This window comes from Cinclus cinclus, chromosome 1, assembly GCF_963662255.1.
Source record: "Cinclus cinclus chromosome 1, bCinCin1.1, whole genome shotgun sequence".
Lineage (NCBI taxonomy): Eukaryota > Metazoa > Chordata > Aves > Passeriformes > Cinclidae > Cinclus > Cinclus cinclus.
In genome coordinates, this window is record NC_085046.1 from 82578197 (window position 1) to 82593717 (window position 15521).

Consider the following 15521-nt stretch of genomic DNA (forward strand, 5'->3'; position numbering starts at 1 on the left):
TCTCAAAGAAATTTAAAAAATATACTTCTGACAAGTAACTTCCTTTTTTAACAGTGTGTAAGAGCAGATTCGCATCTTCAAGTACTTTTAGAAGACTTGTTGACCTTTAGGTTGGTTGTTTGCTGAATGCTTAATACCCCAAAAAATAAAAAGGAGCATATTCCTAAAAATCTGAGAGAGAGCTATGTCTGTTTTCATAATAAAAGCTAATAAAATCCATAGAAGCTAGGTAATATGTATGTTAGTTTTCACTGTTACTGGGGTTCATAAGTCAGGGCATCATTAAGTAGGAATGTTTATTAAATACTGGAACCAACTTCATCTTTTCTGCAAATTGGTTTTCGTGGCCTTCTTTCATGGGGAAATGATTTTGGGGGATGGAAAGATTCTGATCTGTTTTAATTGGGGTTTTCTGTTTTTTATATACTGCAAATTTAGGAGGTGTTTTAAATGCACTATGTGCCTGAACTTTGTATCCTACAATTTGTGTGACTAATGCGAATATATAGTATGCAAGCTGAGCAGTCTACAAAAAAACAGTTCGTTCGTTTTTTTTTTAAATTTTCATATCCCTCTGTAGAAAATGTTTTAGGCAACTTGTATCACCTTTGCAGGCCTATTCTAGTTGTTACTGTTATGTGATTAAAAAAATCCAGTCAGAGAAATAATAGGAATTTATCACCAACCACAGCCAATCTTGTCTTCACAAGAATGCCTTTTGCAGGGGATTTTAATTTTTTTGTTGTTTTGTGTACCTCATTGATATTGCTGGTATCCGTGACATATCTGTACAAATGAAACAGAGATGTAATTAGCTTCTAGAGAGTGTGTAATATGGAGATATTAGGGATATTTGCCACTCCAGTATTGAAGGGCATGGAAGGAGCAAGCAGCATTGAAACAGTTGCTTCAGAAGACTTGAAAACAAAATGATAGCAAAGTACAGCAGTAACTTTCACAATGGGCAGAAATATCAAAAGCAAAAAAGGATAATTACTAGAAAGTAGATTATTTTGATAACATTTGTTTACTTGTATTTTGAAAGTATGGTTTTATAAGACAGTAAGATACTGACAGGCCTTTAAAGAGTTGCAAAACTTAAATATGTTTAATAATTAACTGCATGATCTGCTTGACAATTAGAAGAGTTCTTTGTGTTATCTGTAGCACAGCTGTTGCTCTACAAGAGTACAAATCAACTAAAATCATTTCATGCTTGGCTCTACTGCCATAACTAAATTGCCACCAGTGTGGGAGCTGTCTAAATGAAAGGTAGTATATGAAACTATAAATATTTTTGTAGTTACTTTTTCTGTCAAAGAGCTTGAAGAAGTAAGGTCTGCATAAATATGTAAAAAGAAAAGCTGACACTTAACAAAATGGTATAATAAAGGACAACAAAGTGACTCTTCATACGTCTTTGAATGTCTGTTGGGTTAACGTGCCAGCAGATACTGTACATCTGTTCCACTTTTTTGTGTTTGTGTGTACTTTGGTGAAGCTTTGTTTTCTTTCCCTTTCTATACTTGTGTTTAACCCCTCTTTAGTGACTCTGTCATAAAATGTCTCTCAAGTTAAGAGAACTAAACACAGCTTTGAAGAGAAAGTGCCAAAACCCTTTTAAGCATCATGGCAAGGTCAATGTAAAATGATGAATAATGTGACTAGTGGTTTGTTTGCCTTTTTGGTGCCCTTTGTTATGCAATCTTTTGTGTTGCACTTTGCTGAATAGAGATGACTTTAAGTTCATACTTAAAGTGTAGTGAGATGCATATGCAAAAAAGTAGATAAACTAGGTGACATCTTGTTCATAAGTTGGCCCATCAAGGACTGAAGCATTTGGCAGTCTTCCTCATGTAATTAATTTATCTCCCATGAATTTCCATCTTCCTTCTGCACAGAGATCCTCCATGACAGCAATTCCCCAGTCAGTCTCGTCATCTGTTGGGTTACAAAATCATAGGACCACCAAAGAGCTGCTCTACATAGAGGGAAAAGTAAAGTATTTCTTTATAGCTAGAACTTCAACTCTTTTGATAGGTATGATATTCAGCTTGATAAATAATTAAAAATGTGGTTCAAATAGCTTAACTTGAAAGGAAGAATAAATTTGCATCAATATAATAGCTGAAATGGCTGTTTTTACACTGTATATCTGTATAATTAGTCTAATTATAATGAAGCTATAGTTACATTAATTATATTTTAACCTTGATTTTTTGTAATGTTAATTGTGCATTAGTATGCACTGAATTGAATATGCAGTTATGAGTACAATGAAATGTCTAAGTAATTTTGCCATTTGTAAATTTATATTTCATTTTGACTAATTAATGGAATTTATCTCTCTGCAGAAGCAGATATATATATATGTATATATGAGGAGTTGTAAGTACCATATATATCACTGCCTTTAATTGCAATCAAAAACTGCAGAAAAAGTATATAAAAGTGAAACAAAGTACACAGTGGAGCCAAAAGTGAAACAATTTTTCCAAAACCAGCCATAAGACTGATATCAGGGGTACTAAGCTGTCTCTGAAAATCCAGTAGTGAAGGTTACCTTTGAATGCCAGCCCACAGCCGCCCATAAACAATGTTGGTAACCACTGTAACAAACAGGACCCAAATCTAGTTCTGCAATAGCCACTCTGGCCTTTTGGAAACTGCAGGTCCAGTTTGTACAGGGGAAGGAAAGAAGTTGTTTCCAATATCATATTCACTCATCCCAGAGGTTAAATTTCTTTTCAGTGTCAGCAAAGGCTCTCTGACCCAAGTGCCCCATGCCACCCCCATATAACCTGTAATCAGACTGCAGGGCTTTCTTTAAGCACTCAGAATAAATAGATTAATATAAAAAGCCTTGAAATGATCAGTGGAGGAATAACTTTGAATAAAAAAAATTCTATACTCTGATTTTAGTTTATGACCCCAGTATCTTGAAAGTCTGGCAAGTTTCTTTCCTCAATAGTACAAAACTATGAGGTGAGCACTCGACCTCACAGTCTGATTGAGTCCTGAATGTTTTTCACCCTGGATATCTAGCACTAAAATGTCATGATTCTTACCAAAGTACTTAGACAGGGATGGAATAGAAAATCTTCCATGCTTCAAGTGCTAGACTCCACTATTTTTCTCATGGATACCAGATGTTCTGTTGACCATTTCTAAAGGAGTTCTAGAAATGCAATTCTGCAAATTTAAAACTATAATTAAAATATAAATATTTTTGGAAATACTCTGGTGATGTCATTTGTTGCAGCTGTTCACTCAACAGGAAAATTCAACTAACAAGGGGAAGTTCTGGCTGAGCATAAGGATGTAGCCCATAAACGAAGAAGAAAACGTTCTATCTCTTAACTTGATCAGATGATGTAATCAAAATTACTAACAGAATTTAAAGATAACAAGCATGCTGTGTTATTATAAAGATACAGAACATTGTGTATCAGTGCAAAAGCCTGTTTTCCCCCCCTACAGCTTTTAGATATTATACAAAATTTCATTGTGTCTACTGTACTATGGACAAAAGCCTTTGAGGGGTTGGAATCTGTACTTACATGTTCTTTCTATTTATAAAATAAGCTATGTTTTTCCTCCTGTATGTCTTGTTTTTAATGTGAATAGTCTAGTGAAAAACTCTGCCATCCTGATAATAATAGGGCAGAAAACAAACGTCTGTTTTTCTCTTGCTTGAGAAAAAAAAAGAATCAGCATTTTGCTAATCTGTATTTCAGAAAATATTAAAAATATATTTCTAATTTGATTCTGATAATAGCATATATGATGATGTTTGTTAAGGAAGAAGAAGATCATAATTAATTTAATGAATCAAATCAGAAATTAAAAAAAGAAAAGGGTAAAGTATTTACAGTATATAATTTACTGAGAAGATTTTCTGGTATCATGCCATCACTACTTGAAATGTTCATTTAATTTAGACCCATAAAAATGAAATCTAAGAGATTAACTGAATTTCAAGGAAAATCATTTTCCTAAGATGAGAGCTTGTTTTTGGTTGCACAACACCTACTATAATTACTAATTATAATGTATTTTTCTTTCATCTGTTGTTTATTTATATGGTTTATATCCTCAGAAAAAGCTTAGGACCTGGTTAACTGAATGATAATGTTCTGAGTTTTGATTTGGAAATCTACTCTGTGATGTTGAGGGAAGAAGAGACATTATATTGCACATAAAAAAAGTCTGAGTAAAATATAAGAATCCTAATATGTGAGGTTTTTAAATTTTGTTTTGTTTTGTTTTGGTTTTTGTTTGTTTATTTTCTGGTTGGATTTTTTTTTTATTTGACAGCTACAGAGATGAGGGGGAGGAGTGAGGTGGAAAGGTCTGTGAGTTCTTTACTGAATACTGTAGAATCTCTGTGTTACTGGGAAGTCTTGAAGTGTTCAGGGTCAGCACTAATGGATAAAGTTGCAAGATAAGGGATGAAACTGAGTAAGAATATTAAATGTGCATTTTCACTTTGCCTTCACTTTATGAAAGCTAAAAGTCAGTGGTGGGATACTGTTCACCTAAGACTGGGTGCTTTACATAGGCAGAACACTACAACCCTGTGTGTACAATTAGCACTGAGGACACTTTTTATTTCCTGATGTAAACTGAGTAAGGATGATCTAATAGAGTTCTAGCTAAGGAACATTGGATGTCTGTTGTTTTTTTGTAGCTATCCATATTTAACTTTTTGTTGTTCATGGTAGGAGCTCATTGCAGACAAGATGTTTCTATCCAGCTACAGGGTTCATGCTGAGTAAATGTCCCTGAAATTACCCCTGAGTGTGATTTGTTCTCTTCTGACTGAGCTTGGCATATTACCAAAAGCCCAGGTTCTTGTTTCTCAAAAGACAAAAGCTGCAACAAAATAAAAACTTGTGTGCATGAATCTTCTTAGCAAAACAAACATCAGACCCATCTCTCTATGTTTGGCAGCATCTAGATAACATTTCACTGTGAATAGTATTTTCCTTTTTAGAATTAATTAAATAAGGAATCCACTGTTTCTGACTGGTTGTATAAAAAAATTAGCATCATTCAAACCATATTTTATGGTAAAGATGACTACAGAAAAAGCATTTCATTTTCCATAGGTGTGGTTGGAAACAGACACAGTAAAAGTTCTGTATATACTTCATTGAAAATGTCCTATAAGTAGATACGAATTAATGAGGAGCACTTCTGTTATCCTCTTTCCCCCATCACCCACCCTTCTATTTTTTGCTAACTCTTTGTTTAGAGAAGTGCCTACAGGCAGATAACTTACATAGCACCATCCAAACCAAGCAAGATAATGTGATTTTATATATTTGCCATTAACGGCAAAGGACCATTATAGTTATTCCATGGCAAAGTTTGTCATAATCATGTTAATTTATCTTTTGATAGCATTAAAAACTATTTTCATGCTGTGGTTCATTATGTAAAATGCAGACTTTTTTCTCCCCAGACTCCTGAATCTTGTTAACAGGAGATACATATTTATATTTTCACTTGTGGTGGTATTTGTAGATCCTGCAGTTAATGCATTTACTTTGTGTCTAAATGATTAATCATATATTTAGTTCTTTTAATCAGAAATGTAGAAAGCCACTGAGAGGAAAAACATTCTGTTACTCAGAATCTTTTGAAAACTTTTTTCTTTCAAAGCTCAGATTTTTTTTTTATTTTTAAGTATCTTCATTTTGACAGGTCTTTCTGTACATGTAAATCAGCATCATTGAGTGTTGAATTAGATGTTGGAATAAATAGGATAGATTTAGTGTCATTATGGGTAATGAGACACCCTTGCAATCAAGCTTGTTTCTTAGCAATGAATGTAATTTCAAGTAATGCTGTAGAGCTACAAAGTGAAGGCCAAAGTCTCTTAAATCACGATAATTTTATCGTTTTCCTGTACTGTCTTTTAAGTTACTAGGCTTTAATATCCTGCATTTTGTTTTACTCTTATTTAGAGAATGCACTCATGCATACGTGTGGTCACAGACACACAAAGAATACACAGCAACCTTTCCCTCTCTCTCAAGTCCTTCCTCTTCAATATTCAACATGATTGATATGAATATAATATTGTATATAGTATAATATCTTAACGGTTTGAATTGGTTTGTCTCCTTAGAGCAAGTACTACCAAAAATATAAGAGAAGTAAAAGTGGTGAGCATTAATTCTCATGAGCATCCCTTCTTCATGAGTTGGTCTGTTGACCTTGACACACACGCTGTCACAACAGTGACATGCTGGTGGCTGTGCTAACCCAAAAGGGACAAAAAGTGTGCATTGTGTACGGGTGGTGTTGCACTAAGTAACCATGGCAGAGACTCAAACTCCTTTACCTGCAGACTTGAAGTTGTGTGTTCTTTATCCCAGGGGTGGAACCCAGAGTCATGGGATTTGTTAAGCAGCATTCAAATATTTTTCTTTTTCTTTGAACAGGTCTGAAATGGATGTACTCTCTGCTAGCTCTGAAGGTATTCTTATTGGATATTGTCCACAGCAAGACGCCCTGGACGAACTTTTAACAGGTTGGGAGCATCTTTATTATTACTGCACGCTGCGTGGAATTCCAAAGCAGGATATCCATACGGTAACTATCCAGAACAGATTTGCAGAGGGAACTGTTGCCAGGCTGGACTGTGGGGTTTATAGAACTCTAGTACCTTTTTAACATGAGAAACTATCTAATATTTCATCTTAACAACTTCAGTAATGAAGTTTTTCATTACCATGATTTTATTTAAAAAGTGTGGATTCTTTCTGTCTGTTATGCCAGTTCAAAACACAATAATATCACTGCAGATAGTAAAATAACATTACTGCAAATGAAATCTCAGGCACAAAAACCCTAAAAGAAATTAAGTTTATGAATGGTTCAATGCCTTCACTATCACACTCAAAGAACTGTGAGAGAGCACCACGTTTTGAGTCTTGTACCTCTGAAAAACTCTTTTCTTCAGAGACACAATTTAACTTTGAAGAAACTAAAATTTTTGTATAATTCTGTATAAATAAATGAAACACCTGGGCATTGGGATAGGAGCTGTCAGCACTCTGTCTTAAACTTGACAAGATGGGAGCAGTCTCTTAAATTCTCCAGCTGCCACACAAAACTTGGGGTTGTACAAGGAGAACAAGCCAAAGAAAATGCTTTGAGAGCTTACTAGAGTAGAAATTGATAATATCTGGGAATATCACTGGGGGTTCTTGGGTTTACACATACAGCTGTAGCTGTGCTGATCAGCAGACTGAGCTCTTTTTTTCTGTAATGAGGCAACCAGCCAGCCAACACCAGAAATTAAGTACGAAACGGATACGGTGTAAAACATGGGCGGGGGGGTGGGAGGGGGAATCTGCATCAGCAGACGGAAGTTTACAATATGACCTGACCTGAGCTGCTCAGTCCTTTCTGCTTAATTGCATCTCTACTAACATGGGAAAACTGTAGTGCGATATGAAATTGGTATCTGTCAATTCCTGCTGTATAAATTGGTGCCAAGTAGTAGATATTGCTCCAGCACTGCCCTCATAACCTTCAGAATAATGCCTGTTGTTTTCCTTCCATTTTTTCCGGAAGCAAAACTGCGTGAACTGATTTTTTTTTTTTTTCTACTACCCAGCATTTTTCTGGCTGTTGCCTCAGGGTCTAGTAAGGGGTTTGCTACCTGTTCCTTGACAGTATGTCAGAAGGCTGCTTTCCGGTTCTCTGCAGCCTGTTTTCTTTTTCTTCAGCAGATAGGTGCTATTTCGGGAAAAAAATATGATTCCTGCAAGGGACATTGAGTATTCATCAGGACAGGCAATATTTTGAATTTTTACTGTCATAAACTGATCATTTTGGTATTTCTAGATAAAAGTCTGGGGAAAATAAGTGATTCTTGCAAGTCTTTGCCCCTTGTCCTGGGCAGTACCCTTTGTCCAGGACAAAGCCTGGACTTCTACTTGTTTTAACATCATGTTACTTGCAGACTGCTCTAAAATTATCATACAGTCTTTGTTTGATTGTTTACCCTTCATAATTTACTGGTGTTAATTTTAATTCAGACTACTAGCAGAGCACTGAAAACTTGCATATATTTCCCTCGATCCAAAAGAAACATATTAAGGAACGGTTGTTATTGCATTAAAGCCTTCAACTATAATAACATGTTTTGTCCATGAAGTGACAGTTCTCCTATAGCAATTAGGGAAGACTTGCTCAAGTGGTGTGGTACATCACATATATGTCCCTCTTCAAATGGATGGAAATCATTCCTTTAGATGTGACCTATGTTACTGTGTGCACTGAGAGAAGACAGACTTTAACCTTCCTGGACCTCAGATAATCTAGGTATAGGCTTAGACTATTCTTTATTGTCAGCCTTCTGCGCCTTAGCATCACTTTTGTGGAAAAGAGATCATTCTTCCTTTCAGTTGTCTTAGTTTTTTGTCTGCATAGATTGCAGAGCAGAGTTTGTTGCCATATGCTTGTGATCAAGGCATCAAAGCGCTCCTGCAAATAATATTTAGCTGTTCTGCTTTGCCTCCATCAAAAACTGAAATTCAGCTATCTCAGAGGAAAACAAATGTTTTTGTCACTGGGCCCTCCTGACTGTGTGGCACTGCTGTCAAACGCTCAACAGCTGCTGTGCTTCAACTCAGAAATGGCTGGTGCCTGGAGAAAGTGAGCATTTTAGCTGCCTATAAAGAAAATAAGGCTTTGGAATGCTTTAGAGGAGCAGCTGTATGGAAACGTAAGCTGTTATTTTCTCATCATTCCCTCCTGCCTATGATACAGCACTCCAAGCCTGCCTCTGAATATTTATCAGTGACTAATTGCACTAATATGCACAGACACATGTATTCTAAAGAGTATATTGCTTTGATAAGGAAAGAAACATACATTCATTTTGTGTTTTAAGAAATTGGTGAGCAGGCAGGTGACTTACAGGTTGTGTTGCTGCTAAAGCCATCTCTGGAAGCACTAACTTGAAGGACCAAATCCTTTGCTAGACAGATTTATCAGCAGCAGGAGTTAAGTGTCTGACATAAAGTTGAGTGCACTTAATGTTCCAAAACAGTAATTAAATGAATGGGAAAAGAGGAGAAAAATGGGTCATTTATTATCAATGTTAAGCTTCATATGTAATGTGAAGTTTTGTTATACTTCATAAATCTGCTTTGAAAGTTTCTTTTTTATTAAAAATTTGAAAAATTAGAGTAAAGCTTTTAGGTTATTTAGAAGGATACTGATTAAGCATAGTACTTTTAATTTTTATTTTTATTTATTTAATGTATCAATTTACCAGATCTCAATTTGTTCCAAAATGCAGCACTCAGCTTGTTAAAAAATTAAATTTATTAGCATAGCATCCAATGGCATCCCTCATTAGCATTGAAACTTCTGTTGCAAATCTCAAAAGAAGCTTTATCAGATCTTCTGGGGTAATTTTTTGGAATGTCCGTAACTTTTTGCAATTTTCATTAACTCTCCAGGATGATTTTGCTCTGATTCTACAATCTCAATGATTATATTCTACAGGTGCTGGAAAAGGAAATCTGTAAATTCATTTAAATTTTGTATTTTTTTTGTTTTGTTTTGTTTTTGTTTTGTTTTGTTTTGTTTCCCCAGAAACTTGACCATGGATATACACTTTCCAAATCTAACAATTCTGAGTTTCGTTGAAAGCCAAATAAATACTGTTTTGTGTGGAATTGATTGCTGTTTAGGATGTTCAAACTACTGTATCCACTTACTCAGAACCTGACACTTTAAATTACTGCTTTGGACATGTAAACTTATTTTTCAGATGACTAGAATTCAATCCATGTTTATTATCACTTATACTGGGTATGATACACATTTTCAGTATTGGGTCAGATTTGCTCTATGAGGATTAGGTTAAATAGATAGCAAGAAGTTATGCATGTTATTTACTGTGCCAGAAATGATGAAAACTAATGCACTGATGGATACAGCCTTTCAAGTCAAGATAGACACACTATGATGTTTCTAGTCTTTGAATAGATTGAGTCTTCACCAACTCCAAGTTTTTCTGGAAAATACACAGGCTGAAAAGTCCTTAGCACCACTTAATTTTTTACTTGAATATTAGAAGTAATTTTTAAAGGGAGTAGAAAGCCATAGGCACTAGTGGTTACATAATTACCACTTTTCAGTGGAATGGGTGTGCCTCTTCATTCCCTGGTGGATGGAGGAGGCCATGCCTGTTTTTACCTTTACTCCCACAGAAACTGACATGTGTGCAAAAAGTCGAGTTATCTTATAGCCTCTTCTGGAATGAATGTTGTCTTTAGGAACTCCACGAAGTATTGGGGGATTTTGTTTAGATGCTGCAGATTGAAGGGCTCATTCCAGTGCCTGTTCTAAAGTTAGGTGGACTAGCCCAAATTAATTTTGGGGAAAATATTTTGCTAAATATATTAGAATTGATGAGGGAAAAAAAGTAAATAGCTTTAAGAAACATTGGAAAATAGGGGAAAAGCTAGCTGAAAGATGTGAAGTGTGTTGCAATTTTTACTGCTGGTGGGCAGAGGAAGGAAGGAAGGAAAAAGTTTAAATACATTATTACAGCCATGAATAGACATTAAATATTTTCATGGTTCAAGTGCACTTACAGTGTATATATTTACATATAATTCTGTAGCTTTTGATTTGGCCTCAATGTTACAAATTTGCTAAATAAATTGACGTATTTCCTCACTTTTTGCTGCTGAAGGTCATTGAAACATTATTTAAATATAGCACTATGCTGAATATGACAAGGAAGGAGAGAAGGTGCTTGTGTATATATCTCACATTCACTACAAGAAGGAAACCATTAAGACTGTAATTCTCTGACATAAATGTGTGTATCTGTATCTGAGGATTGATCACATGTTCAATTCTGATGTTTATTCAAAGTAGTTTAAGAGGTAGTTTTGTATTTATTTTAGAGTGCATTATGATGCAAACCACTGGCTATACAGAGAAATGAAATTATAATGGAAATATTCAAGCTCCTCTACAATATAGCTAATACATAATATTTATAATTTAATTCAAATTACTCTTTTGTTGTTGTTTAGGTATTACTGATGAAGCTGAAACATTACTGGAAATCTTATAATAGGCATTGAAAGAACAGGTCATGGAGTCATCTCTTGAAAAAAGATTGCGCTCTATAGTCTTATATTTGCTGAACCATAGTCTGCAGTGCTCTTTTGAAATGTTAGAGTTGAGAGGGGTAGCAGGAATATGAAACTTTTTTAAGTGCAACTGGGAAGTATTTAGGAATAAGGAAGTTGTCCTTTCCTTCTGCATTTATGTTGCTGATGTGATTCAGGTCCAAGCCAGTTTTAATTTGATAAGTTTTGCACCAAAGGAGTGTACCTAGATATCAGGCCAGACTATGTCGAGCACCACATTTATCTGGAAAGTTTATCTTGGAAACTCTCCACATTTAAAGCAGCAGCAAAGTGTGTGATATAAAATTATTCCCACCCCTCTCTTTTTACCTATTTAGCTTTTAAACCTTGTCTTGAAAAATTTCTATAGAAGGACACTTGCTAGGCTTTATCTCCTTGTATGAAACAGGAGATTGTGGAGTCATGCTGAATGCTTGAGAACACACCACAGAGAGGAGAATTCAAGGTGAGGAATTACAAATCTTGTTAAGTCAGTTCTTTTTAATTTGCTCCCTACAAAGGGCTTTATGCTCATACCTGACACGACTGAGTCTCCTTGGGGGCTACAGACTACAAGAAGACCCATCTAACTTGAATGGTTTCTTTCTTCTCTCTCTGGCACTATTCCTTGACCTTCTCAATTTTTCCCCACGCAGCATTCATTGTCTCTTAAAAAAAAGGCATTTTGCTGACTTTAGATGACACTTCAAAGAAGTCGTAGAAATAGTGGTGCCAGTCATAGCTAAAGGATAGTTTTGATTACATTTCAGCTCTGATAAATAGTCCTTTCTTGATCACTTTTTTTGTAATTCTTGAAGCTTATTTAAATTTAAAACGTACATTTAGTGTAAACATGGGAGTTTATATTTTTTCACTTTCTGTTCTTAAATTCCAATGAGCTTTTCTGCATAATTTTTATGATGGTGAATATGCAGGAGGATGATCCTTTAGTCACTAACATTCTTGCATTCCCAGTGGTAGCAGTAAAGTCAGTTTTGTAGACAGGATAAGCTGTCTACCATACACTTTAGAGGACTTCACTTTGTGTGTTGCTTTGGTCTATAATGAGACCTATATTTGGAAGAGAAAAAAACCCATTACAAAACAAAGCTCAACTATTTTATCTTAGAATATAGCTTAGGTGTTTAACCATTTTTAAGGCCACAGCTGTAATCTCTAATTGGAAGTAAATTACTGTGAATTAGCTTGGATATAGTAGAAGCCTTGAACTTTACAGTATAATATTTCCTGTGGCTAGTTTAACAGTTAAGTTTTTTGGGTTTTTTAAACCTCTCTGCATCTAATGTAGACAGAGCAATATTTCTGAAATGTGGCTTTTGTATGAGAGTATGCATGGCTGTCAGGTTATAATCCCAAACACAGTGACTACGGATACCATCCAAGGATCATGACAAGAATACTGTAGATTCTCAGTGCTGCAGCATTGTTCCTTCTTACAGACAACTTGTTCTCAGAGATGTCTCTTACTTTGATCAGTATCACTTGAAAAATCTTGCTAAAAGTGTCTTGCTCATTTCCAAAGATGTTTGCATACAACTCTCCTACTGAAAGTGTTATTATGCTTGTGGCAGTTTGTCTATGATGGGTAGTGAATATTAATTCACAATATTGTTTATTGATTTTTTTTTTCCTATTGGACTTTTGAATTAATTGGAAACTGTCCATCTGATATGATTAAGCCTTCAAGTGCTTCCTTGCTTTTTGCTGAAGACAATGTAGAGGAAGCAAAGAGAAAGAACCATACTGCTGGGGGTACTCTGGGAGTTAATGTTGGGCAGTAAGAGCACCATGCAACTCCCTATTTTACAAGAGTCTTCCAGCTGTCCTACCTACAAGTAGAAGACACACTCACTTTGTAACAAAGCTGATCACTCCTTGATGACACAGCCACCCAGCTGTCTATGCCAAACACTTGCTACTTTACAGGTTGCATTTGGCAGCAGCAAGTAAAAAAGTTGCTGCTGTGTCCCTAATGGTTTTGAGCAATGTCTCCTTGGGCAGTCCAGCAGTAGTGGCTGATACAGATGGATTGAGGTTATTGCTACATTTAATATTCTCTAGCACCAGTATTTTAGGAAGCCTTGTATGTCAGGACTGTCTCTGACAGGGCAAGGAAGAAAGGCCATAGGGGACAGCATGAACATTGTCTCCATCTGTGCTCACATGCCTTCCCAGCTTGCTCTGAGCATACATTCTCATTAAAGCAATTAAAACAAATTCAGCTAGGGCCAGCTTGTGCCTCTCAGTTATTAAAAAGTCATATTAATTTAATCCTGTTACATTTTGTCTTAAAGAAACTCTAAATCCACAACTGTGACTTGCTTTTCTGACACTTTTATCTCTTTTTTGTAGCTGATGGAGAATTATTTTGCTTGAATTTTCAGTTACTGAGGTATTTGATCAAATAAATAGTGGAAAATAAGTTGAAATGAGACATGTTTTAGATCATTGACCCATGGACACAAACCAAATACAAATGAGTGTGCTGAGCAGTGACAAAGCCAGATTTCTGTATGAGAAAATCCTTATCATTTTTGAAGAATGAAGGGGCCCCAGAGCAGTTTTTTGTCTGTCTTTAAGATTCAGAAGTAATAATAAGCAGTAAGTGTGGATAAATAAGGAAACAAATGCACATTTTCTTAACATTCATGAAGAAGAATGTTCTTTGCACAATCTGTGCACAAATGCTACCTAATCTGGGTCATGTTTGTTGGCCTTCTAATTTGCAAACTGCAGGTTGCAGAGGACCTTGTTGACCGGTTACACCTCAACACCCATGCTGACAAACTGGTGAGAACCTACAGTGCTGGCACAAAGAGGAAGCTCTCTACTGCTGTGGCTTTGGTTGGTAAACCCCAAATACTTTTACTGGTGAGTAAAAGTAATATTGTGCTTATGAAAAAATGGCCTGTGTTGAATTTTGTTGTCGTGTATGTTGCTCTAATGAAAATCAGGTAATTTCCTGATCAGTCAGGGAGTAATTGAGATGCAGATGTACAAGTGTCTTCTTTGTTCTGCTATGTGAATGACTATAATTTTATTCTCCAGTGCTCACAAAAATAGAAAGTGAAATTGTTTCTTTCCTATTTTTTTCTTCCTTGGACCAATTGGGGAGCAGAAAGAAAAAAACCCTCAACACAAATACAATTGCAGTATTCCATGGTCCAAATAGATGTTTAATTGACCCATGTTCTTTCAGGATACTCCTGATTCTTGCTAGGTTGTATTTATTTCATGAATCTGGCTAGTTCTTACATTCTGTTGCATTCAAAAGTCACACAAGCAAGTAATACATATGAATTATATTAATTTGAATTACTTATCTCAGGTTGCTTTTGTTCTTGCATACTACTGCCCACTTAGGCCTGACACTGACCATTCCAGTGTAAACAATGCCTTTTATATTGGAGATCATGGAGCTACAAAGCTTTGAGAACTGCATCATTACAACACCACATTCCCTCTCATACCATTGCCTATTGTTTCACTAGAGAATATTGAACATCGCTTTCTTAAAACTTGGCTGGGAAGAGCTAAACCAGTTCAGTAGTACAATAAACCTTTCAGAGCAGTCAGGGGTAGCAAAGATGCTCCTTGGAGCTGAAGGGGAAACCAAGGCTTCCAGGAAGAGATTGCAGGCTAAGTTGAACCAGATAAAACTGATGTTCCAGAAGATTAGACACATTTTGCTGCTTCTAACTGCCCACCATTGCCTCACTTCTAAGTGAAGATGTTTTATTTTCATTTTATGCTTTAACTGACCCTGGTTCAGCTAGTAAAAGGAGGAGATTATCTTAAATCAGTGTTTTTTCCTGATCTTAAGAAATGCTCCAACTGGTTTTGAATGTCTTTATGACAGTGTACTATTGCAAGTATCCATTTCAGCCTACTTCTTGCTGCAGGGCAAAGACAGTTGCATATAGGATGAAAAGAGGAAAGAAAGATATCTAAATGTGTCAAATTCTTTAAAACATTTGCTGGCTTTAGAAAGTTAGCAGATTTTAAAGGGTTTTTTCAGTATTTTAAAAGGAGGGGTTCCTTTTATTGTTTTGTCTGAAAGCAAAGACACCAATATAAACTACTTAATCTGCTTCTAAATTGCATCCAGGATCATAACTATTAATTTGAGCAGTATTGTGGGTTGCTTCATGTTTATTGCTTTTTATGTTTTCTTTGTTAGCAATCCACAGATAATGGGAGACTGAACTGAATTTTTTAACCTCTGACATTGGTAGTGAAGCACTAAAATTATCTTCAAATTGGATGTTTTGTTTACTTTGTTTCTTGAAAACTTTGCTTCCAGGTTTCAGCTGGGATTCC

General features: G+C 35.7%; 1 protein-coding gene across 1 annotated transcript in view; it reads left to right on the forward strand.

The window, feature by feature from the left end:
* Positions 1-15521, forward strand: part of ABCA13 (ATP binding cassette subfamily A member 13) — a 169151-nt gene that overhangs the window by 134567 nt on the left and 19063 nt on the right. Inside the window, 2 exon segments of the mRNA XM_062499970.1 lie at positions 6453-6603; positions 13938-14072. Of these exon segments, the coding sequence (XP_062355954.1) occupies positions 6453-6603; positions 13938-14072 (286 nt within the window).